Here is a 26330-nt window from a genome sequence, read left to right as displayed (position 1 = left end):
GGGTTGGAGGGCAGTGTGGAGCGGACACGGGAGTCACGGAGAGAGTGGTCTCTCCGGAAAGCAGACAGGGGTGGGGATGGAAAAATGTCTTGGGTTGTGGAGTCAGATTGTAGATGGCGGAAGTGTCGGAGGATGATGCGTCCCAAAACCAGCCCAGCTCATCCCCGCCTGCCTAACCTGTTCTTCTACTCACTTATCCCCTCCTCCCACCTCAAGCCGCACCTCTATTTCCTACCCACCAACCTCATCCCGCCCCCTTGACCTGTCTGTCCTCCCCGAACTGACCTATCCCCTCCCCACCTCCCCACCCATACTCTCCTCTCCACGTATCTTCTCCTCTATCCATCTTCGGTCCGCCTCCCCCTCTCTCCCTATTTATTTCAGAATCCTCTCCCCATCCCCCTTTTCTGATGAAGGGCCGAGACCCAAAACGTCAGCTTTTGTGCTCCTGAGATGCTGCTTGGCCTGCTGTGTTCATCCAGCTCTACACTTTATTATCTCGGATTCTCCAGCATCTGCAGTTCCCATTATCTCTTAAATCTAAACAAGTCTTCCTTCCAGAACTAGACCCTTAGCCTGTTATGATATTTTGATTGCTCATCCAAATACTGTTTAACATATATAAATACTATGATTTAAACTCTACCACTTAAAGGAAACAAGCAGCAGGAGGTCTTGGGTAGTAATGTGTGCCCTTTTGCTGCTTCCTCGTGGTCTTACTGTTAGACTATTCACACAGATAATGTCCTGGAAACCAGGGGTTAAACCCTACCACGATAGACGGTGGAGGTATTTTGAAATCAACATGCTCAAAGATATTATTACATACTGCTGGAACCCAGGATCTGCCTGCTCAGAGTTAGGGACATTACCACTGAGCCATATTAGCCATTGGCCAATGTTGGGACCCTTCTTCAGGAAAGAAATTCTGAAGAGGGGGTCTGACCCAAAACATCAGCTTTCCTGCTCCTCTGATGCTGCCTGGCCTGCTGTGTTATTCCAGCTCCACACTGTGTTATCCCTAAGTTCTCGCCTGCCTTTGCTGTGGATACAGTCCCTGGAGAACATATCAGCACCGAATGTGGGAAAGGAACAGCGTCTGATTAGATGAGCTATGTGAATGGGAATCCCATCATTCAGCCTGAGGTGTGCATGTGGAGACCAGCAGCAAATGCAGTGGTGACGGGGAGGGGCTGGAAATCATGGGATGCTTGCCAGCTGGTTCCAGGGAATCACAGCTTCATGTTACTGAGCTAGGACCACCCCACGAGCTGAAACCCGCTTCTCCCACAGCGGTCTGTGAAGCATGCAGCCTCTAATCTTAATTGCCCTCTACCAATTTGCGTGTCACTCAGATAGTGGTCCATCGCTCGTTACCTTTGAGGTTCTCCTTCTTAATTTGATACCTAGCTCCTAACTACTAGCACCTAGCACTAGAAAGAGGCAGAAGCAGAGATTGGGAAGGAGGGAGCAAAGGTCTAAGAGAGAGATAGTGAAGGAATGGGTTTGTGAGGGACAATGAATGTGTGGGGGAGGGAGGGAAGGTGTCCATGTGATGGCGAGACGGAGGAGGAGACACGTTGAGTGAGCAAGAATGTGAACGTGAAGGTGGAAGGGGGAGAGGGAGGAATTGGTGTGTCCGAGAGGGAGGGAGTGTGAGAGGGCAAGAGCGAGTTGTAATGAATGTGTAAGGGAGAGGGACTGTGGTGGAGGGGTGGGGGGGGCAAAGGGCGAGTGACAGAGAAGGTGAATTTGTTGTGGGCAGTGTCTTGTGTACCTCTACCAGATCTCCTGTCATTCTTCTAAACTCCAACATGTATAAGCCTAAACTGCTCAATCTCTCCTCATAAAACAAGCCTTTCATCTTTGGAATCAATCTACTGACCCTTCTTTGAACTGACTCCAATGAAATTACATCTTTCCTCTAGTAAGGGGATAAAAACTGAATGCAGTATTTGGATGTGGTCTCACCAATGCCCTGTGCAATTCAACAGCATCTCTGTACCTTTATACTCCATTCCTTTACCAATAATTGCCACAATTCTATTTGGATTCCTTATTACTTGCTCTACCTGCAAGCCTTCTGCGACTCAGTGAGTCTGTGATAACATCTAGCGATGCAGTGCTACCTCAGTCACTACCCTGGAGTGTCAGTAAAATATTGCGCTTGAGTGAAACTTGAACAGCGAGAATCAGAAATTTTCTGGTTTGTACACTACTTATAGCAGGGATAAAAAACTATCCACATTATACATTGGATTACTAAGGATCAAAAGTGGCCTCTGTATACTGTACCCATAGGAATCAAACATTATCCTCCCTTTAGGTGCAGGGATCAGCGACTATCTTCTTCATGAAATAATTGCAGCTTTCATTTCTTCCCATCAGTTGACCTGGATTTTGACTCAGATCCTAAATGTGAAAGGAGTGTCCTAACTCCCAACAGCACATGTTCCTTCCGAAAGATGAGTTATCAATGATAAATGCCTGAGTGAAAATAACAGAGGGGACAGGTTGTGGGGAGAAGGATTGGAGATGTTTTTGTTTATGACATTAAGGCAGTAATGAAAATGAGGCAGGATTGATGAATCTTTTCCTGCCTGCCAATTTAATGTAAATAGGATGGGAAAAGATGTAAGCTAGTATTCTCCTGGCACCGAGCGCTCTAACACTTGTCAGTTTATGCCGTTAGGTTAAGACAGTAATGGGATGTGGAATCATGTAAGACACTGAGTGAAACTACCTGGCAGATATTGTCAGAGAAGAGCTTTGCAAACAGCTTCATGATGTTTCATAACTTTTCTGGCACCATGAGAAATGGAAAGAATTATTTCTCCACTAATTAAACTTTACTGATAAATGGGGATTAGAGATCAAGACAATTCAAAAAGTGAGTTTGATGTGTATCATGCATGGTCTTTATTTTTGGCACTGGAGGAGGGGGATTGGGGGTGCTGATAATGCCAACTCTATGGCTTAATGGATGTTTTTTATTTACTCATGGGTTGTAGGCATCAATGGCTGGACCAGAATTTATCGCCTATCCCTAATCGCCTTTGAGCAGGTGGTTTGCTTTGACATGTCTGATCCTACAATCCAAGAGAACTGCCCCGTTCCCTCCTGGGGTCAGCGTTTCCTACAGGTTTGCATCAGGGCTGTTGTCATTCCCACCTCCCTGTCTGGTCTGGTCAGTGGTCAGTAATCACTGAGACTGGAACCTTGCAATGGCTTGGTTTGGTTCACTTCGCTGTGAGGCTGGCAGAAGATGCTATTCTGCCACCTGCTGCCCATTCCAATGCCTGCCTCTAAATAACGCCTCCTCTGGGTAATTTTCAACCATGCCGTTTCGACAAAACTAATGGAGCGAGACCGCCGTTAGTTCTATAATGGGAGTTTGCAAATAGGCAAACCAATTGAGAACGACCACACTCCCCCACCCATCTCCCTATTGGTGCAGCACATCTTGCTGAAATTTGGATCTCCCCACGATTATGCAGTCACGTAGAAAATTCAACTTCTAGTCTGAAAATTCAACTCCAAAATTAACAAAATAGTACTTCTGCATGAGCACGAGACTGTCTCATTAAAGTATTAATAATTATAGGTGCAGTTGTCAACAGAATATATTGCCCACTAAATAGGAGTTCTAAGTACAGAAGTTAAAAATCACCAGTGATTCTTGTTTACAGTTTTCTGCTGTAGCTGGAAGGAAGCAGAATTCTGATCCCAGCATGGTTTTACTGGCAGTTTAACTTACAAGCTGGAAACCATTGGATTCTCGCCAATTGCATTTCTTGCCAATGGCAGGTGATAGATAAAGAAAGCTACCACCTGATTCCTCAACAACACTGCTGATAGACACTGAGTAACTAATGACTGCAGTTATGTAAGGAGAATGTGGAACCTGGCACCCTAAATGGTTGTGCTTGTTATTCTGACATTTGCAAATAACACTGTTTGACTTTGTCTGCCCTGTGTGACACTGTAAGGTATCTGTGATCTAAGGGAGCAGGAAACCTGGTACAGTCCTTCGAAGATCTAACCAATTAAGTGGAGGATTTGAAAGAAACACTGAAGCCAGTAATGTTCAAGTGTGCATCAAATCTGATGATTCATTTCAAAGTGTTTTGAGGACAGGCTATTTCTTGGCCAACATAGAGCTATCACTGTTGTATTCAAGTCTTTGGGATCAAATGTGGATGTCATTGGAAATGGTAGGATGGCATAAAAATAAGATCTCCACTCCTGAGACCATCTCGTTCCCTAGTTTGGTTAGTTTGAATTGTGAAGTCAGGTTTGACCATCTCTCTGTTGTTAACTCAAATTGACACAGATTATTTATATGGAATTGAAGCAATGAGCCCTTAAATTTACAAAAGAACGTCTAAGATGTTGAGCAGAAAGAATGGTGATGTTTTAGCAATAGTAATAGATCCATTCAGAATCTATCTCTTTGCATGATATAAATCTCATCATGGTGATTTGTCTCTACAGTATGTTGCCAACTTGGCAACCACTTATGACTTGAATAGTAAAATTTAGCTGAATTGTTCAGAGCTTCAGCTGATTGATAAACCATAATGTCTGTTTAGACAAACACCATGAGCCCAGGCTCACTTGTGCATTAGGTATGAGGGAGTCATTGACTGGTAAAGCTGTATTTTAGCTACTGAGGTGTGACCCTCAAGTCAGGAAATTTCCAGACTCTCCAGATACACTTCAGTAAAGTGTGTCCTGATACTTACAAATTTCATCCCAGTGAGGTGCAGGGCTGGAATGGAACTGAATCATTGACCTTGGAAATTTAACACAGGTGAATGCCCAAGGCTAAAAGTAAAGTTCACTTCAAATCTCCAGACTTCAGTCTTAGTTGTTTCCAAGCTGATAGGCATCTAACCTTTTTTTAATATCAAAAATACGCTTTATTCATAAAAAATCTTTATATGTACATTGTCACAAATGCAGTTCTGTTCTATGAAGGAAACTAAATGAACAGTGGAGTTTGACTCTACCCAAAACAAAAGACCTCTCTTATACATACAATAATATATTTATATACCTTTGAGGCACTAGAAGGGTCTAATAACTGGATGGACTCTCATTTATCTTCCGCAGAAAAACCTCAGAGAGAGCTTTCCCACTACACCTGGGCAGCAGCTGTCCCAAGCTTTATGTGTTTCCCTTAGTAAGTAGTCCTCTCCCTGGGAACGTGCCAGTCTGCAACTCTCGGTCGAGATCAACTCTTCTGGAAGATCAACAAGTTTCAGGCAGACCAAAGAGCATCATTTATTGAGGTGATGGTCCTCCAGGCACAGTCGATGTTTGCCTCGGTGTGTGTAACTGGGACATACCAAAGAGCAGAGTCCCACATCATGAAGCTGCTCAGGGTGAACCTGAACCAAAATCACTGCATCTTTCTCCAGACTTTCTTTGAAAGGCATCAAGGCATCTTTGATAGGAGTTTCGGTAAAATGGCAGCAGGGTAACTGGCTCTAATTGGAGCTCCACTCTGCTCGCCAGTTCCCTATCCTTCACACTTTCTTTTTCCCTTCTTCTTCTCTCTCCTCGCTGCATTAATTCTATCCACTCCCAACCCCACCGTCTTAACTACCTCCTTAAGGAGTCAGGTCGCAACCATGAACCACGTGGCAGAAGCTGCAGGCGTGGCCGTGTCCTGCAATGATGGTGGATCGAGCATGGGCTGGGGCGATGGCAGCGGATCAAGAGTGGCCTGGTTTGGTGGCGTGAACAGGCTGGTGAGGCAGTGATGGGGGGAAGCAGTAGCGGTGAGAGCAGGCTGGGGAGGCAGTGATGGTGAGGGCAGGCTGGGGAGGCAGTGATGGTGAGGGCAGGCTGTGGAGGCAGTGGCGGTGAGGGCAGGCTGGGGAGGCAGTGACTGTGAGAGCAGGCCGGGGAGGCAGTGATGGTGAGGGCAGGCTGTGGAGGCAGTGGCGGTGAGGGCAGGCTGGGGAGGCAGTGGCGGTGAGAGCAGGCTGTGGAGGCAGTGGCGGTGAGGGCAGGCTGGGGAGGCAGTGACTGTGAGAGCAGGCCGGGGAGGCAGTGTCAGTGAGAGCAGGCCGGGGACGTGGCAGCAGCTGGCCGTGAGAAGGGGCCTTTCGTATGGCGATGATGGCCTTCTGGTTGTCCTCGTGATTGGAGCGGTGCCTGCATCAATGTGGAGATGGGACTTGGGACTCTTGAGATCTGGACATTTCTTTCTCTTGCTCACCTTTTGGCTGTGTTAAAATCCTTCAATTCTGGCTTTTACAACCAAGTGGACACCAGTGAATGGTGACTCTGTGCATTTTCCACTGCAATTATGTATTCTTATACTTAGCACATGTGACAAATAAATAAATCCAATTTAATGTAATGTAATCTATTCTAATCTAACCTTCACACTCCATGACACAGCCAAACCAGCCACCATGGCTCCTCATTCCATTCAGGCCATTTCATGTCCCTTACCCATCACCATGCCCTCTCTTAGTTATCCAGCCATCTTTTTGGCCACTCACCTAGCATCAGTAATGAACTTACCTCAGGAGCCATGTAGAAATTTTTGAACAAGGATGTGCCAGACAATCCAAAATAATCCTCATTCCTCCACATTGTAAATAAAAACTCTCCCACTCAAATCACCTCCAGTGGCTAATCTCTTGAAACAAACAAATATCGACTCAGACTCAGCATCAAAGATGGTTAATCCTTTAACAGCCTCGTTATACAATTAATCAATTGTGAACTCCAAGTCTTGCTGAGATAATAAAAGAACTGAGATAATAAGAATGCCTCGCATTCTCAATGACAAATAATGATTCTTGGGGAAATATCATTATAACATTCTTTTCAAACTGTTGCTAACCTTTTTTCAAACCTATGCAAGTTAGCATGACATGGAAAGCAATCTAGTGGAGGTTTGTTTTTAGGTCTCATTGTCAGCAGCAGCCTTTGTAATGTTTAAAAAGTGAGAAACTAAAAGGACTGAGATCTACACCATAAATTGAAGACACCCACATTGTGGATTAAGGCCCTTGCACAATCTAAAATGGGGACTGTCTGAGCTCAGCACCAAGCTTGAATGACCTTGCTGTGTTTGCATTTCTAACCTGTATGAATCACAGAGCATCAATTCCCTCTGCCAGGAAGAAATGGGGGGGGGACATCCCCATCTGTACCATAGAATTATAGAACCATAGAATCAGATGGTACAGAAGAGGCACTTTGGCCCATCAAGCCTCTACCACCAAAAATACATTAACATCCACATTAGTCCCACTGTCCTGCGTTCCACCCATAGCTTTGAATGTTATGAGACTTCAAATGTTGATCCAAGTAAAGGTGTGCAGAATCCTCTCAGCTTCACCAAAGTCTGGCCATTATGGTTTGAGGTTGTGGTGGAACGTGTTTATTAGTTTTTGCTTGAACTGCCTTAAAGTGTCTATTGCCTCTTGGCTGAGTTTGATGCCTGGGATTGTAGCATGATGTAATAGTTTCTATCACATAAATGTCTGATTCTGATGAGCCATGAAAAGTTACATTAAAAACGAATCTTCCAACATTGGTTTGGGATATGTTTGTGCCTACCTGTGTTTGTTGTGGGATGTGGATGTTAAACTTATAAAGATATGAGCACCAATTTGCTTTGCATCTGTATCTGCACCTTTGCGTATTGACCTGGTGTACATGTCCATGTGTGGGTGTTAGCCTGATTCATATGTGTGACCATCAAACTGATAAACCTCTGGGCAAGTCAATTTGTTATGTTCATGTGTATGGACATCAGTGTGCCAAGTGCATGCCAGTTCGGTGTGCACTGTGAGTGTCAGTTTGGTGTACACGTAGGTGTGCCAGTTTTCTGAGTACATGTGTACACATCTCTTTGGTGTACAATGGTGGGTGTATCAAAATAGTCTGGATATGTCCATTTGGATGCACACGTGTACATCACCCTGGTGTGCCTGTATATCCACATCAGCAGGGTGTGCTTGTATACTGGTGTACTGTGCACTTCAGCTTGGTGAGTCTGTACATCAGTATCTGTGTACTTCAGCCTGGTGTGCCTGTATATCAGTATACAGTGTACATCTGTGTTAGTTTGGTGTGTGCATCAGTCTGATCTGTGTTTCCCTGTGTCAGCCTGTTGTCCACCTGTGTGTATCAGCTGGCTGGCTGCAGCTGTGTGTCAGTCTGATGTAAGCATGTGTGCACCTGCCTGTCAGTCTGGTGCCGATTTTTCTGATGTTTCTTTGTGATTTTGTGTTCGCTATTTTCACAGGCCACCTTCATCTCTTGTTGCAGATGAGCAGCAAGCGCTCGAGCAGCTTCCGGCGAGCGATTTCTAATGGGCACAGGAACTTACCGCGTGAATTCCTGCTGGACGAGCCGGGACTAACCTTCTACAAACGTTTGGTGAGGCACGTTGCGTACGAGATCCTGCCCTGCGAGTTGGACAGACGTTGGTACTACAGCCAGTACCGTGGCTGCCCACCACCTCTCTTCATGACGGTCCTCACAATCATTCAGGTGATTATCAGGTTCGGAACAAGATCTTTCAAAATAGGATGCCTTTCTTTGTCCCTCGTAATCACTCCAACTGATTCATTGGAAGTTTGACAATAACAGGAAAGATATTCACAAGGCCATTGTTATAAACTCCTGAAATCTACACTCTTTTTTCTATGTGTGTAAAGTGAAACATTCACCGTTTCCTTACATACAAGATATTATGGGATGTCGGAGGCAATTGGTCTTTCAGATGGCGTCCATAGGACACACAGGAAACAGCGTGGAGAAACTCAATGGGTCTGTCAGCATTTGCGGAGAGAAAGTTTTCCAAGAGCTGCTGAGTTTCTCCAGCAATTTCCGTTTCTGGTTCAGATTTCCAGCATCCACAGTCTTTGGTTTTATTTATACAAAGAAAATAGTGTAATATTTTGGCTGGTGATTGGCACAGACTGATCTGAACTCTTCATCTATTGTCATCATTTCCTGCAGTTCCAAATTAATTGGGAAAAGTGATTATATTTTTTTAAAATTCACTTGTGGGACTTAGTCGTCTCTGCCTGGGCCAGCATTTATTGCCCGTCCTGAGTTGCTCTCTTGAGAAGGTGGGGGTGAGCTGCCTTCTTGAACCGCTGCAGTCCATGTGCTGTAAGTTGACTCACAATGTCCTCAGGGAGGGAACTTCCAGGGTTTTGACCCAGCAGCAGCGAAAAAACGGCAATATATTTCCAAGTCAGGATGGTGACTGGCTGAGAGAGGACTTTGCAGGGGGTTATGTTCCCATGTATCTGCTGCCCCTTTCCTTCTAGATGGAAATGGTCATGGATTTGGAAGGCGCTGCCTGAGGGTCTTTGGTGAATTTCTGCTGTGCATCTTGTAGATGGTACGCACTGCTGCTACTGAGTGTCGGTGGTGGAGGGAGTGGATGCTTGTGGATGTGGTACCAATCAAGTGGGCTGTTTTGCCTTGGATGGTGTCAAGCTTCCTCACTATTGCTGAAGCTGCACTCATCCAGGCACGTGGGAGAAAATATGAGAAATTAATGTGTGGTTAGGTTTGCGGGTGTTCTCACCATGGGGCCATATCAGTGTATGAGTCTTCCTCTTCCCTGACGCACATAGCTGTTTGTCGGTAACCACTTTATGATGGTAGTCAATAATTGCAAATCAATCTGCTCTTGTTTTATTTTGATGTGTAGATTTGTTGCAAACTGTGTAAATATGCCCAGCCAGCTGCCAACAGCTAGCTTCTGCAATCATTTTCTTCCTTTGGTTGCCAACATGCTGTTGGCAAAGAAGGCAATGTGAAATGTCCAGTGGTTAAATATCGATTTTGTTGTTGTTGAGATCTGTGTAAATCACTGTGCTGCTGTGGAAAAGGAGGAAAATGAGGGGAAAATCGAAATTGAGCCACTTAGTGTACAGTTTTATTTTAACATAAAACTATCGCCACAGCTTAGTTCATGATGCAATATTGCAACGCCAACATGATCTCTGATGTTTGAGAAGACTTAGTATGGTTTATTTCAAAGTTGCAACATATTGTGAGATACAAGTGTCACTAGCTAGGCCAGAGTTCATGGCCCATCCCGACTGCCTTGAATTGCTGCACCCAATCGATCAGAGTTTTGGTACAGCTTGCTGGTTCATCTCAGATGGTCGTAAAGAATCAGCCGCATTGTTGTGATTCAGGGGTCACATATAGTCCAGTCTGGGTTAGAACACTAGGCTTCTTCCCGTACATCACATGAGTGTACTGAACCAGTTCAGTATTTCCAACAATTCTGATGTCGCAAAATCACAAAATGCTATCGCACAAGTTCACAGCAGGGAAGACGAATGGAGTGTTGGCCTTTACTTCAATGAAAATGGAATGTCAAAGTGCAGGCAGGTCTCGCTAACACTATACAAAGGCACTAGTCATACTGCATATGGAATACTGTGAACATTTTCAGGAGCCTTATCTAAGGAAAGTTATACTAAGATTGGAGGCAGCCCAGAGATTAATTAAGCTGGTAACGGGTTTGGAAGGGCCGTTTTATGAGGAGAGGTAGGGCAAGCTGGGCCTATAGAAGAATGAGAAGGCAATCTTATTGAAACATACAAGATTCTGAGGGGACGTGAGTTGAGTGGTAGATGGGGGAAGGGTTGTTTCCCCCTTGTGGGAGAGCCTAGGACCAGAAGGCATAATCTCAGAACAAGGGAGTGTCCATTAAAACAGAAGAGAGGAGGACTTCCTTCTCTTATAGGAGAGTGAATCTGTGGAGGATTGCAGAGGTTAGGCCATCAGGTATAAAAGTTGGCGTAGTCCTACCAGACCATGGGGCTGCTCTCTCATTAGACAGGGAGAGATGATTGGCGTTGGTCTAACCTGAGGGTCACCATACCTCAGGCAAAGGGAGAGGTTGAGAAGGAGGGCGCTTCATGGTAACCACAGCCAGTGTGGGAATTGAATCCATGCTGCTGGCATCACTCTGCATAGCGAGCCAACCGCCTAAGTCAGCTGGCTTCTGATGAGGACTCAAAACATAAGCTCTGTTTTCTCTCCACAGATGATGCCAGACCTGCTAAGTTTCTCCACCAATTTGTTTGTTCCAGATCTCCAGCTCCTGCAGTTCTTGGTTTTATTGTTTTCAATTAGAAAATGAATCAAGGATTCTGGGGGAAAGGCAGAAAAGGGAACAGAGGATTACCAGATCAGTCAACATCTCATTGAGCGGCAGAGCAGACACGATGGGCTGAATGGTTGCTTCTGCTCTTATCAGCAAGACTGATTCTAGTTTGTTACTCCAGGTGAATTTAATTAAACTCCCCAGCGGCCCTGGTAGGATTTGAACTCTTTTTTGTAGATTACTTGCCCAGGCTTCTGAACCATTCAGCTAATAACACACCTGCATCAGTACCAGTCTGGTATAGCCAGGGCCCTGGCTAACTCAAAGGCTTTGGAGTCTTGAATAGAATAGAATAGAACAGAACATCCTTTATTGTCACTTATATTACAGTACAGAGGCATAGGAATACAGAGAAAGGTTTTTACAACCGCTGCCTTTCAACGGCACCTGCCGTTTTAGATACCAGTACCTAGGTACAAAAGTGAAAAGTGTAGTGTTCAGGTACAAAGGTAATGAAAGGAAGCATAAACATTACTCTCAGCGGTAGTCACCACAAGGTGTAAAGGTCATTCACATGTCTGCCCATGGTAGGCTAAGGTATTTGCAGTTGAGACTGTGGAACCAAAAAACTAACCGGGTTAAAGAATTTAAAATGAAAACCGATCTATTTATGAATACATACGTTTTTTTCTCGCTTTACATGTCGTCAATGCATCATTAGTATGGGGGGCTGCTTTTGAAGGTAGAGCCTGTTGCAGAATGGGGGATAATATTATAGCTGTGACTTCAATCACAGTTCCCTGCAAACGAGACTTTCATGCTGCCTGGCAGTGTTTCTGGCTGAGTTTGACCTGGGAAGGTCTTTTTGTTCTTAAATTGGAAAATTTATTTCAATATTAAAGACAACAAACTACTGCTATCATGGACTAACATCAAACTGAAGAGTCTGTCATTAAATGTGAACAAAGAAAGATTTAAAGCATACAGGTAGGGAATACCGCAGTCCATTGCTCTGAACCTTCCACTACCTTTAACGCTGGCATTTGAACATCACAAATATGATTTACAGGATATCGAATCAAAGTGCTTTAATCCTTCATTTAAAAGTCAGATTTCTTTTTGTACCATTTTGTCAAATTGATTACAATTTAGTCAATACATCAACATCTTATTGAAATTATTGCATACTAAATTAAGGCTCGATCAAAAACAGGATCAATGGAACAATGATGCAGTTTATCTTCCAGCAGTAAATTTCTGCAGAAATGTGAGGATAGGTTGTAAACTTAAGGAAATAATTTTATCCTATGAAACACCTCATCAGCAACAGCACCAAGTTTTATTTCCACTACACCTTTAATATAGTAAAACATCCCAAGACACTTCTCAGGAGTGTTACCAAATAAAAATTGACACCAAGTCACATAAACACAGATGACTGAGAGTCTTTTGAAGCATTAGACTTCAGGCAGATTCACAAAGGAGGAATGAGAGGAAGACGGGCAGAAAAAATTAGCGAGGATGTCTAGTTCTTCGACCTTGGCTGCCAATCCTGCAGTGATCACAGATGAGATGTTCGAGAGGTCAGAATTGGAGGGGTGCTGATAAATTGGAGACTGGAGGAGAATGCAGAGATAGGGAGGGGTGGAAGGATTCTAAAATGCGAGAATTTTAAAGCTGAGGTGCTGCTAAACTGGGAACCATGTATTCAGCTTCAGGGTAGTGTGTGAACTGGACTTGGTGTGAGCAAAGGGCAGCAGAGTTTTGGATGACCTTAAGTTTAAACGGGAAAAACATGGGAGGCTACCTAAGAGTGGACTGGAATATTCAAGGCTGGAAGTAACGAAAAGCATGGGCGAAGTTCTCAGAAGCAGTATTCTGAAGACATCCCAAATTATTTTGCAACCAATGAATTTTAGTTTGAACAAAAACCGAAAGAACCTCGGATGCTGTAAATCAGGAACAAAAACAAAGTTGCTGGAAAAGCTCAGCAGGTCTGGCAGTATCTGTGAAGGAAGAAAAGAGTTAACATTTCAGGTCCGGTGACCCTTCCTCAGAATTCATTTTAGTTTGAAACGTGCAGTGACCAGGAATAATTGGAGCTTTGTGTGTTCATGGCTGATAGCGATTTTCTGTACTCATTCTTCTATTTTCATTTGCATTGAGTTGGTTGGTGTTGCCTGTTTTACATTAGCGTCCAATGCTAGTTGCCCATGGTATTTTTACAGAGAAAGCAGCAGCCAATATATCATCACCAAGATTCCACAAACAGCGAATGAGGGCTTACTAATTGAACTGTTTTTAGCAATGTTGGTTAATGTAAGAATGTTGACTAAAACAAAAGGGGAAATCCCTTCAGAAATAGTAGGAACTGCAGATGCTGGAGAATCTGAGATAACAAGGTGTAGAGCTGGATGAACACAGCAGGCCCGGCAGTGTCAGAGGAGCAGGAAAGCTGACGTTTCGGGACAAGACCCTTCTTCAGAAAGAAGAACGTCGGCCTTCCTGCTCCTCTGACGCTGCTTGGCCTGCTGAGTTCATCCAGCTCTACACCTTGTTACCTCAGGGAGAAATCCCTGCTCAAAATCATTGTACCTGAGCAGACAGGTAATTGCTAACTGAGCCCATGAACATTGTATTTTAATATGCTCATTTGGAGTGGTGTTGTGCAGACCATCCTATCTACAAAATAGTAATGAATGAAGTCTGGGAGAAAGTTTTTACACTAGACAGTGAAAAAAAGTAAATTTGCTAGCATTGCAAAGGACTGCTCTCTCATTAGAGATAACTGGTGATCCCTTTAACCTTGGGGTACTACATCCAGGGCAAGGGGAAAAAATGGCTTGAAAACATTGCTTCTGAGAACCTCATACAGAGAGATGTGAACACAGCTCAGTCCATCATGCAAGCCAACCTCCCATCCATTGAGTCCACCGAAACTTGCTCGGGAAGGCAACCCACCCTGGTTATAATCTCTTCCAACCCCTTTTGTTGGGCAGCCGATACAAAAGCTTAAACAGTCGTACCAACAGTTTCATGCTCAGCTTCTTCCGCCTGTTAATAGACTTCAGAGTGGATCTCTGAATGGAATTTAATGTTGATCTCGCTCTTTGTCAAATCAAATCAAATAAAATCATTTATATCTTTGTTAGATCCAGTCTTGAATATTCCGATGTACTGCTGGATGGCCTTCAATGTTTTACCTCTGGAAACAGGAGATAATCCAAAACTCTGCCGACCTTTGCTCACACCGAATCCAGTTCACCCATTACTCCTATGCTGAGTAACTGATCATGACTCCCAGTTTAGAAGCACCTCAACTTCAAAATTTTCACCTCATTTTAGAATCCTCCCATGGCCTCACCCTTCTGTATCTCTGCATGCTCCTCCACTTTTCAGCCCTCTGAGATATCAGCACTCCTCCAGTTCTGACCTATTGAGCATCTCAACTATGAGATTGGTAACCATGCCGTCAGGTGCCAAGGTCTACAATCTAGACATCCCCTTGCTAAATTTCTCCACTGGTCTTCCTCTTATTCCTCCTTTGTGAATGTCCTTGAAGCGTAATGCTTCAACAAGACTCTCAGCCATCTGTGTTTATGTGACTTGGTGCCAGGAGGCGAGTCCCTTCTGCTGGTGTCACTCTCGCATCACAAGACATCTGTCCAGCCAACTGAGCTAACTGACACCCTCTAGAAAGTGGAACATGCCTAAAGAAAAATATTAATCTTCAAAGTAATATTAAGTACCATAGCTCCTACTAGACCACTGAACTGCTATCTCATTAGTGGGCGATGACTAGTGGTGGTTTAACTCGAGGGTCACCACACTTCACAGAGAGTCCCATCATGGTAACCTCAGGCAGTGTAGAGATTGAGGCAATGTTGCTAGCATCACTCTGCACAATAAACCAGCCATCCAACAAAGTGAATAAAACCGAAAGAACTGCAGATTCTGTAAATCGAAGCAAGGAAATTGCTGGAAAAGCTCAGCAGGTCTGGCAGCATCTGTGGAGACAAAGCAGAGTTAACATTTTGGGTCAAGCGTCTCTCCATCAGAACTTCTGTTTTCTGTTTCTGTATTCAACTGAGTGAACTAACTGACAGTCAATATGCAAAGTAACTCATAATGATATGCAAACTAGAGACGTTGCATCTTTTCATAAATAATTTGTTTCAATTTATTTATCTGAAGATATTGTCCTGCTCGTAGTAATTTATTTTTCAATCTGGAAGTTGTAAGCAGCTGGTTTAATTTGTGTAGGATTTCTGTTTGAACACTGAAAAAGCAGAATGCTGTAGTTCTTAATGATATTTCTCTTTCAGATTGTTATATTCATCTGCTATGGAGCCATGCTAAATAAGTGGGTTTTACAGACCTATCACCCAGACTACATGAAGAGTCCACTCGTGTATCATCCTGGACACAGGGCTCACGTCTGGAGGTTCTTCACATATATGTTTATGCATGCTGGGTAGGTTGGACCACATTTGATTTGTGTCTTGAATTGAAACGATCATAAACACCAAAACTCTGAAAATGTTTATAACTAGGGGAATGGCCATGTTATCTACAGATAAAAGATCCTATTTGAAGTGCGATAGAATACCAGGTAAAAGTTTGACACAGCATTGTGGGCTGAGGGGTCTGTACTGTGTTGTACTGTTCTATGTAATACCAGAAACTCAGGAAGACCTTAAATTTGTGAATAGTGTGATATGGGTGATAGGGAGACATTATATATCTCCCCCTTTTTGTTTTCATTGAATTTATGAGGATAAGCTTGGTTACAGCATCGCGGGTGGAGTGGAAGTGCTGAACATACTGCTTCTCTTTTAATTCCTGTGAATACATGTGGTAAGACCTCAGGCACTCGCCCTTGCTCTGTCTATTTCCTACAGCAGCTGAAGGCCCCTAACACTGAAGGGGAGGCAGTTGTGCAGCAATAATGCCATTGGACTAGCAATCCAGAGGTCCTGCCTAATGTTCTGGAGCCGCAATAGCTCAGTGGTTAGAAGGACTGCCTCGCAGTGCCAGGGACCTGGGTACAATTCCAGCTTTATCTGCGTAGAGTTTTCATATTCCCCCTGTGTCTGTGCGGGTTTCCTCCCACAGTCCAAAGATGTGTAGGTTAGGTGGATTGGCCATGCTAAGTTGCCCATAGTGTCTCAGGTGGGAAGTGTGGGGAAGAGTCTGGGTGAGATGCTGTTTGGAGGGTCAGTGTGGACTCAATGGGCTGAATGGCCTGCATCCACACTGTCGGGATCCTATGTGGGTTTGACTGCCTGGAAGTGAAATTTGAATGAACATCTGGAATAAAAGCTAGGCTAATGGTAACCACTGTCAATTATTGCTTTAAAAGAAAACATCTGGATCACTAAGAGATAGTAAGAACTGCCGATGCTGGAGTCAGAGATAACACAGTGTGGAGCTGGAGGAACACAGCAGGCCAGGCAGCATCAGAGGTGCAGGAAAGCTGATGTTTGGAGTCAGGACCCTTCTTCAGAAATGGGGAGAGGGTAGGGGGCTCTGAAATAAATAGGGAGGAGGGGTGGGGCTGGGGAAGGTAGAAGGGATGGTGATTGGTGAGTGCAGGTAGGTAGTGGTGGGGATTTGTCAGTTCCTCCCACCTCCCTGCCCAATCTCCACCACTGCCTACCTGCACACAGCTATCACCAGCTCACCCACCTTCCCCAGCCCCAACCCTCCTCTCTACTTAGTTCAGAGCTCCTTTCCCTCTCCCCATTTCTGAAAAAGGGTCCTGACTTGAAACATCAGCTTTCCTGCTCCTCTGATGCTGCCTGTGTTCCTCTAGCTTCACACTGTGTTATCTCTGACTCCAGCATCGGCAGTTCTTACTGTCTCCATACATAATGAGCCTGTTTCGCATGCGCAAAATTAATTGCATTCCAATAATTCCTGAGTCTTTTACTGTAAGGTTCAGGTCATAATTGATTACACTTACAGTTGGTAACAGAAAATCCTTTTTACTGGCAGTAGCTGGTCTGAAACAGCATCAGGATACGTCAGCATTTATAGTTCCATTGCAATCGCATCTTTTTTCTCAGGAGGGGAATCCTTCTGCACGTGCTGTGTATCAATTTCAAACAATTTTGCCTTGTACACAGACACCCTAAACAGGTATACAACATTTAGTGTTCAACTTGCCCTGCAGCTTTCACATTATACCGGATATCCTGCATAGAGGTCATGTGTATTTCTTGCACTTAACATTTTTATTTGGGAGGAATATAGATATCTGCAGGTCCTGCATGATTGTTTATTCCCTTCATTTGGTTGTGCTTTAGTGCCCAGATTTCTTGATTCCTCACCCATATCATCCTCGGCTGTGGGAATGCTTGTTCATAAAATTTATACCTTGTGTCAATAAGAATGCCCAGCATTTACATTGGTCACGCGAAATATCACAGACTGCTGCGGCACTCTTTCCATATACGAATGAAGACGTCTGAGATCAAATTGGCACTTTAACAGAGAAAATGGGAACTGCAGATGCTGGAGAATCCAAGATAACAAAGTGTGGAGCTGGATGAACACAGCAGGCCAAGCAGCATCTTAGGAGCACAAAAGCTGACGTGTTGGGTGTAGACCCTTCATCAGAAAAGGGGGATGGAGAGAGGACTCTGAAATAAATAGGGAGAGAGGGGGAGGTGGACCAAAGATGGATAGAGGAGAAGATAGGCAGAGAGGAGAGTATAGGTGGGGAGGCAGCTAGCTACAGGGTCCAGGCTCAACTATTATCTGCCTGAGAGGTATGCATTAACATACCCGTAAACAGGTTAATTCAAAACACATACCTAAAGTTAGTTAGTTGGATGGCAGAAGTAGAGCATGGACAAAACAAGAGGGGTCATGTGGTACAATGGCAGTGTCTCTGCCTCGAGACAAGGGGGCCTGGGTTCAACTGTCATCTGCTCCAGACGTTTCTCACAATATTTCTGAACAAACTGATTAGAAAGCATCTATAATCCAAATGTGCTGCTGCTGGTTTCCTTGAGAGGTCAAACCTATCAAGACTAAACAAACTCAGATCAAAAGCAACACAGAGATAGTAGGAACTGCCGATGCTGGAGAATCTGAGATAACACGGTGTGGAGCTGGATGAACACAGCAGACCAAGCAGCATCAGAGGAGCAGAAAGGCTGACATTTCGGTTCGAGATCCTTCTTCAGAAATGGGGGAGGGGAAAGCGACTCTGAAATAAATAGGAAGAAAGGGGGAAGTGGATAGAAAATGGATAAAGGAGAAGAGAGGTGGAGAGGAGACAGACCGGTCAAAGAGGAGGGGATGGAGCCAGTAAAGGTGAGTGTAGATGGGGAGTTAGGGAGGGGATAGGTTCATGAAGGGAGGACGGAGAGGTCTAGGAGGTGGGATGAGGTTAGTGGGTAGGAGATGGGGGTGGGGCTTGAGGTGGGAGGAATGGTTTGGGGGGGAGGGATGAGCTGGGCTAGTTTTAGGATGCGGTGGGGGGAGGAGAGATTTTGAAGTTTGCGAAGTCCACATTGATACCCGTGGGCTGTAGGGTTCCCAAGCAAAATATGAGTTGCTGTTCCTGCAGCCTTTAGGTGGCATCATTGTGGCACTGCAGGAGGCCCAGGATGGACATGTCGTCCAAGGAGTGGGAGGGGGAGTTGAAATGGTTCACAACTGGGAGGTGCAGTTGTTTGTTGAGAACCGAGCGGAGGTGTTCTGCAAAGCTGGAGGGGAATGTGGAGCAGGCAAGGGATTCTGTTTTGATTGTTATTGTGGGTAGGGGGTGTGAGGGATGAGTTGCGGGAAATGTGAGAGTCACGGTCGAGAAATTTTCCCACAGCTACCTAGAATACAACTCCTCTCACCCGCCTTCCTGCAAAAATGCCATCCCCTATTCCCAATTCCTTCGCTTCCGCCGCCGCATCTGCACCTGAGATGATGCATTCAACTCCTGGACATCCCAGATGTCCTTGTTTTTCAAGGACCACAACTTCCCCACCACAGTGGTCGAAAATGCCTTCGACCGTGTCTCCTGTATTTCCCGCAACTCATCCCTCACATCCCCTCCCCGTACTAACAACCAGAACAGAATCCCCCTCATCCTCACACACCACCCCACCAACCTCCAGATCCAACGCATCATCCTCCGACATTTCCGCCATCTGCAATCTGACCCTACCACCCAAGACATTTTTCCATCCCCACCCTTGCCTGCTTTCGGAGGGACCACTCTCTCCGTGACTCCCTTGACTACTCCACACTCCCCTCCAGCCCCATCACACCCGGCACTTTTCCCTACAACCGCAGGAAGTGCTACACCTGCCCATACACCGTCCCCATCAGCCCCGCCCCAAGCCCTAATAAGACCTTCCAAATCAAACAGATATTAACCTGCACATCTGCTAATGTGGTATACTGTATCCGCTGTTCCCATTGTGGCCTCCCCTACATCAGTGAAACTAAGTGGAGGCTTGGAGACCGCTTTGTGGAACACCTATGCTCGATTCGCAATAAACAACTGCACTCCCAGTCATGAACCATTTTAATTCCCCCTCCCACTCCTTGGACGACATGTCCATCCTGGGCCTCCTGCAGTGCCACAATGATGCCACCTGAAAGCTGCAGGAACAGCATCTCATATTTCGCTTGGGAACCCTGCAGCACAATGGTATCAGTGTGGACTTCACCAGCTTCAAAACCTCCCCTTCCCCAAAAGCATCCTAAAACCAGCCCAACTCGTCCCCTCCTCCCTAACCATTCCTCCCACTTCAAGACCCACCCCCATCTCCTACCCACTAACCTCATCCCACCTCCTTGACCTGTCCGTCCTCCCTGGACCGACCTATCCCCTTGCGAACTCCCCACCTACATTCACCTTTACTGGCTCCGTCCCCACCTCTTTGACCTGTCCATCTCCCCTCCACCTTCTCCTGTTATCCATCTTCTATCTGCCTCCCCCTCTCTCCCTATTTATTTCAGAATCCCCTTACCCCCCCCCCCCAATTCCTGAAGAAGGGTCTCTGATGCTGTTTGCCTGCTGTGTTCATCCAGCTCTACACCTTGTTATCTCAGATCAAAAGCATGTTCTTTCGATTCTCTTGTGGGGCTAAAGATGCTCACATTGTGCAGGGGGCTGTAGCATGGGGTCATTGAAAGTGGCTTTCTGCTACCCACATTAACGATCTGACCTTAATACCACCCACCTCCTGGGCGTTACAGAGAACTGCTTAATAAAGATGATCAGCTATGGATGTCAATTCAGTTTGCCTGTTGCCAGACCTGAGGATACTCACTGATTGATCTGTGATAATAGGAACTGCAGATGCTGGAGAATCCAAGATAACAAAGTGTGAAGCTGGATGAACACAGCAGGCCAAGCAGCATCTCAGGAGCACAAAAGCTGACGTTTCGGGCCTAGACCGATGATGAAGGGTCTAGGCCCGAAACGTCAACTTTTGTGCTCCTGAGATGCTGCTTGGCCTGCTGTGTTCATCCAGCCCCACACTTTGTTATCACTGATTGATCTGTTGTGTTCCTGAGCTGGGAGTTCACATCAAGCCCTTCATACCTAAAATACACAGACTTCAATTTTGAGGTTGTAGACATGCTCGCTGAGTCAGTAGGTTTGATTACAAATGTTTCGGCATCCTGCTCAGTAACATCGTCAGTGCACCTCTGGTGAAGCGTCAGTGTTCTGTCCTGCTTGTTATTTGTATGCCTCAGTTTGTCAGGGTGTTTGGTACCACTTCCTCAGTGGTTTGTACACGAGATCTAATTCAATGTGTTTGTTGATGGAGTTCCAGTGGGAATACCAGGCCTGCAGGAATTTCCTTTGTGCAGAAACTGGATGTGTTGTTCCAGTTGAATTTGTATCCCTCATTGTTCGTGTGTAGCCCAACCAATAACCACCCTCCGACAACTACTGAGGAATGTCAGTGAAGGACCCCCTACCCAAAGCCAGTGTAATATATAAAATATCATACAAGGATTATGAGCAACACAACATAGGCCAAACCGGAAGGAAATTGACAATACGGGCATACAAACAGGTTAGAATGGACAGCAACCCCCACAACACAACCCAAACTCTGGGTGCAATAAGTAGATGACATCTTTGTGATTATCAAATGCACAAAACTAGAAGAAACCCATCAACACATAAAAAACATCCTCACTGGGATAAATTTCACAAAAGAACAGAAGAACAACTGATTACCCTTATTGGGCATAATGGTCGAATGCAAAAACAATGGGGAACTTCAGACTAGTGTATACAGAAAGACCACACATATGGTCCAGATACTCAATTACAATAGTAACCACTCCAATGCTCACAAATGGAGTTGCATCAGGACAATATTTAAATGAGCCACAACACATTACAGCAGCCCAGAACTACGTAAAGCAGAACAGGAGAACCTATATGGAGTCTTCAAAAGGAATGTGTTTCTGAAGAAGTGTCCTGACCCGAAACGTCAACTTTCCTGCTCCTCTGATGCTGCCTGGCCTGCTGTGTTTTTCAGTTCCACATTGTGTCATGTCTGACTCCAGCACCTGCAGGGCTTACTATCCCTTCAAAAGAAATGGATACCTGAAAAGTACAATCCACTGTTACCTCCGAGATAGATCACAACAGGGAGACACACCATGACCAAACTCACTCATTACCCTACTGTACATCAAGGCCATTTCAGAGATGACCACATGACTAGTCAGACCCCTAGTATCAGGGTAGCCCAAAAACTAACAACCATCCTGTGACAGCTACTGATGAACATAAAGGATCTCATACCTACGAACATTAAGGCTAACATAAAATACAAAGTACCATACAAGGACAGTGAGAAACACTACGTAGACCAAACCGCAGGAAAATTATCTGTGCGGATACACAAACACCAATTATCCACCAAGAGACACAGCTGATTCTCATTTGTCTCACTACACATGGACAACGAGGGATACAAATTCAACAGGGACAACACATCAATAATCACACAAGCCCAACAGAGACATGCTCGGGAATTCCTGGAGGCCTGGTGTTCCAACCAGAACTCCATCAACAAACACATTGAATTAGACCCTGTCTATAAACTACTGCGAAACAGAACCAGAAGCAGAACCAAACACCTTAAGAAACTGGGGCATGTAAATAGCAAGTAGGGCAGAACACCAACACTTCACTGCAGGTGCATTGAGGATGTTACCCGGCAGGGTGACAAAACCTCTGTCACCTAAGCCACCAGCTCAGCGAGCATGTCTACAACCTTGCCCAGAATCCGAGCTACCAATCTTCTCCAGAACTTTAGTCTTTAATTGTACTCTTGACAGTGAAGGAATGACGCCCAAAATTCACCTTGCTGACAACTGTTTGCAGACACCTCGCACATTTCCACAAATGTGCCCTCATGCCTAGCACCTTGCCCTCCGTCTGGAGATCTGTGGTGCCAGTCAGCAAGTAATAACATGACTCTTCAACCAATGAGATCGAAGCATTATCACTGAAGCCTGCACAGTCCAAATTAGCAGGAAATATTACTGAGATTTAAATCAAAACAAAACAAAAATCAAGAAACACAAATGGGATTAGAGAGATAAATAAAAGAGACAAACCCAGAAAATTGTTTCAGAGATAGTAGGAACTGCAGATGCTGGAGAACCTGAGATAACAAGGTGTAGAGCTGGACAATTCTGTAGAAATTCATTTTCTGAAAAAGGGTCTTGGCCCGAAACATCAGCCTTCCTGCTCCTCTGATGTTGCTTGGCCTTCTGTGTCCATCCAGCTCTATGCCTTGTAAACCCAGAAAATGATGGCTGCTCTTTCTAGAGGAAGAGGTGGTGAGGCGAGAATTTTTCATAAAATGTTACTTTATGAGGACCTTGTCTTTACATTGGAAAACAGCAAGGTAGCTATGAAGCCGAGTGTAATTTTGTGATGTGGGCTTCTTCTTTATGAATTTTCTTTTATCAAATCAAAATAACTTAAATTATTGCGCTCAAAACCTGAAAAGCTGTTCATGTGATTCATAATAAATTGACATATTTGAGCTTTTTGTTACCTACAAAACCAAGCTAAGGATTTGGCCCAGCGTATAACTTGAGAAGGAAAGGGGCTCTTATGGTACAGTGATAGTTTTGCTACCTGTGACCTGGGTTCAAACCCTGCCTGCTCCAGAGGTGTGTAATAACATCTCTGAACACAAAGTGTTTATAACTTAATAAGATGACTATGCCATGAATTTCTACATAATTGTCAAAGCCGTAAATAGATAATACGCTTAAAATTCCCTCAGGAGTTCCTGCTGCTCATGGCAGAATTGTTTTGGCCATTCGGCCCACTGTACTGGCACTGGTTCTTTAAATAATCATCATTACCTGGTTCCAACTTCCTGCCTTCACTCCATACTCTAGCAAGCAATTTCTAACCAAGTAATCATCCAATGTCCTATGAAAGCCTCAACTGAATCTGCCTCCACTACATTTCCAGATAGTGTATTTCATACTCTTAACCACTCGCGGAGTGAAAAATGTTTGCCTTATTCCTTTTGCAGATCACTTTAAATCACTTTACCCTCTCATTCTTGTTTCCTTCACTCATGTAACATTTCCTGGATGCCCATTATTTCCTCAGCCCCATTGTCCAATGAATCCATGCCCATTTGGGCATCTTCCTTCCTTCAGTGTTTTAAAGCTGTCGACTGTAAATAATTGGAGTTCAATAATTTTACAAGTAGCAACATAAGAATATCTAAATTGTTATAAAGAGAAACACATATACTGCTCTATCTAGCTGAGCCAATGCAGTAGTAGTACCTGTGTTTCAAATTCTAAACACTCCCTATTCACATGGAACTATGTAATCACGTGGGAGAAGTTAAAAATGAGTTAAAAACTAAGACCAATTAAGAGAAACATAAATCGGGAAGATTTTTCTCTGATCTCAAAATGATTGAAATTATCTGAACAGAGCATATTACCAAAGACAATTAACACCACAAGGTGCTGACACATTTGAAAAATGGCTCTTGTAGCACAGTGGTAGTGCCTCAACCTGTAAGCCAGAAGGAACCCAAGTTAAAATTCCACCTGCTCCTGAAATGTGCTAGTACACATCTGAGCAGGTCAATTCAGAAATTTCTACCCAGTTATCTACTCCTGTGTCACAAACCAGTCCCGCTCTCTTCAACAAGATGTGGGAAGGCTCCACGGAAATTATTGGAGAATTTTGCCAACAGTGTAGAGAATTTCAGTCCTCATTTGATATAATACTGGCAATTCAGTATATTACCACAAAGGAAAACTTACATGAAACATATTCTTACAGCCTCTTGCCAACTGCAGCATGACAATGATAAGGTTAATGGTACCTCTGTAAATATTTGGACAGCATGGCAGCTCTGTTAATTTGTCTTGTTCACCCTACATCTGGTCTTTGCTGAAAACAGTGACTTATGCTGCAGTATGATCCTCCTCGTATCTCAAAGAATGCACCATCCTACCTGTTTACTGTTGAGTCACCAGAGGCAGCACCTTCCAAACCCATGGCCACTGCCATCCAGAAGGACAAGGGCCGCAGACATACGGGAACATCACCACTTTCAAGTTCCCCTCCAAGCCACTCACCACCCTGATTTGGAAATATATTGCCATTCCTTCACTGTCGCTGGCTCAAATCCTGGGATTCCCTCCCTAATAACATTGTGGGTTAACCTACAACAGGAGGCCTGCAGCGGTTCAAGAAGGCAGCTCATCCCCACCTAGGGACGGGCAAGAAACACTGGCACAGCCAGCGAGGCCCACATCCCACTAATGAATAAAAACAAGACTGAGGACTGCCGCATCTCAGGCAGGGAAGAGGTTGAGAAGGAGAGTTCTTCATGATAACCTTAGCTGGCGTTGAACTGACACTTGCGGTATCGCACTGCTTCATAAACCAACCACCCAGCCAACTGAGCTAAACCAACGCTCACCTTTACTGTGATGGATGATGGATTGGTTACCCAGCATGAGCAAGCCCAAATCTGCCAGTCATTTGCATTCTTCTACTCCCTTCCCCATCCACCCCCTTCCTGACACAAGTATCTCCCCCTTCACCACAACCCCAACTCACGTCAGATTTCTAAGCTTTTTATGGCTGAGAGCTTACTGAATAGGATTTGTCCTAATTAACACATGTCCAAAATAAGGAGATCTGTAACAGACTGCACTGAATGTACAACAGCTTTAATGGAATGAGACAAAGGATTTGATCACATAACAAACTAAAATTCAGGTTTTTTTGTCCGTTTTGATAGCCTGACCCCATGAATTTTATTAAAAGTGCTCTCTTAACCTTTCCCTGCACCATGAAAGAAATCCAATTTCTAATCCACTTCAATTTTAAAAGTTGTCACGGATTATTTTTCTACAATTGCCTTTTGCCAACACATTTGGAATCACAGCAGCCAGCTGCAAAAAGTTCTTGTCTAAGCTCTCATTCCATTCTTTTGGTTGTGAAATTTAAATATAACCCCTTAGATACTGACTCACCAACCAAGTGAAATACTCCTTTCCTATTAACCTTATTAAAACACCACACTTTATCAGATTCCGCTCTTCTCCTTCTCCCTTCCTATAAAAGGCACCTCAGATTTTTATAGTGTCTCCTTATGTCTAAAGACAACATTGTTCCAGAGATCTGACCTCTCATTAAGGAGAGAAACAACTGCAGCCCTGCCACATCCAGCCGCGAATGGTGGTAGGCAATTAAAATACACACTGGAGGAGGATGCCCCACATATATCCCCATCCTCAACGATGGAAGAACCCGGCACATTAGTGCAAAAGGTAAGGCTGAAACATTCGCAGCAATATTCAACCAGAAGTGCCAACTGGGTGATCCATCTCAGCCTCCTCCAGTGAATCCCGGCATCACAGATACCAGTTTTCAGCCAATTTGATTCACTCCAAGGGATATCAAGAAACAGTTGGAGGCGCTGGGTACTGCAAGGCTATGAGCTCTGACAACTTTCTGGCAATATAACTGATGACTTGTGCTCCAGTTCCAACACTGGGCTTTACCTGACAATGTAGGAAATTGTCCATGTGCACAAAAAGCAGGACAAATCCAACCTGACCAAGCGTCAGTCCATCAGTCCATCAGTCTATACCCAATCATCAATACATTGATGGAAGGTGTCAGTAACAGCGCCATCAAGCAGCTCAGCAATAACCTGCTCAG

General features: G+C 44.6%; 1 protein-coding gene across 3 annotated transcripts in view; it reads left to right on the top strand.

Annotated features, from left to right (window-relative positions):
* The window catches only part of rhbdl1 (rhomboid, veinlet-like 1 (Drosophila)), a 239275-nt gene that overhangs the window by 154716 nt on the left and 58229 nt on the right, over positions 1–26330 (top strand). For 2 of the 3 annotated variants that reach the window (XM_048551678.2, XM_048551679.2), the window contains 2 exons: positions 8302–8526; positions 15442–15590. In XM_048551678.2, the coding sequence (XP_048407635.1) occupies positions 8302–8526; positions 15442–15590 (374 nt within the window). Of the gene's footprint in view, positions 1–8278; positions 8527–15441; positions 15591–26330 lie in introns of all 3 variants that reach the window. The other variant, XM_048551681.2, reaches the window with a different exon arrangement.

Source organism: Stegostoma tigrinum, chromosome 23 (assembly GCF_030684315.1).
Source record: "Stegostoma tigrinum isolate sSteTig4 chromosome 23, sSteTig4.hap1, whole genome shotgun sequence".
Classification (NCBI taxonomy): domain Eukaryota; kingdom Metazoa; phylum Chordata; class Chondrichthyes; order Orectolobiformes; family Stegostomatidae; genus Stegostoma; species Stegostoma tigrinum.
This window is presented reverse-complemented; position numbering and strand designations above follow the sequence as displayed.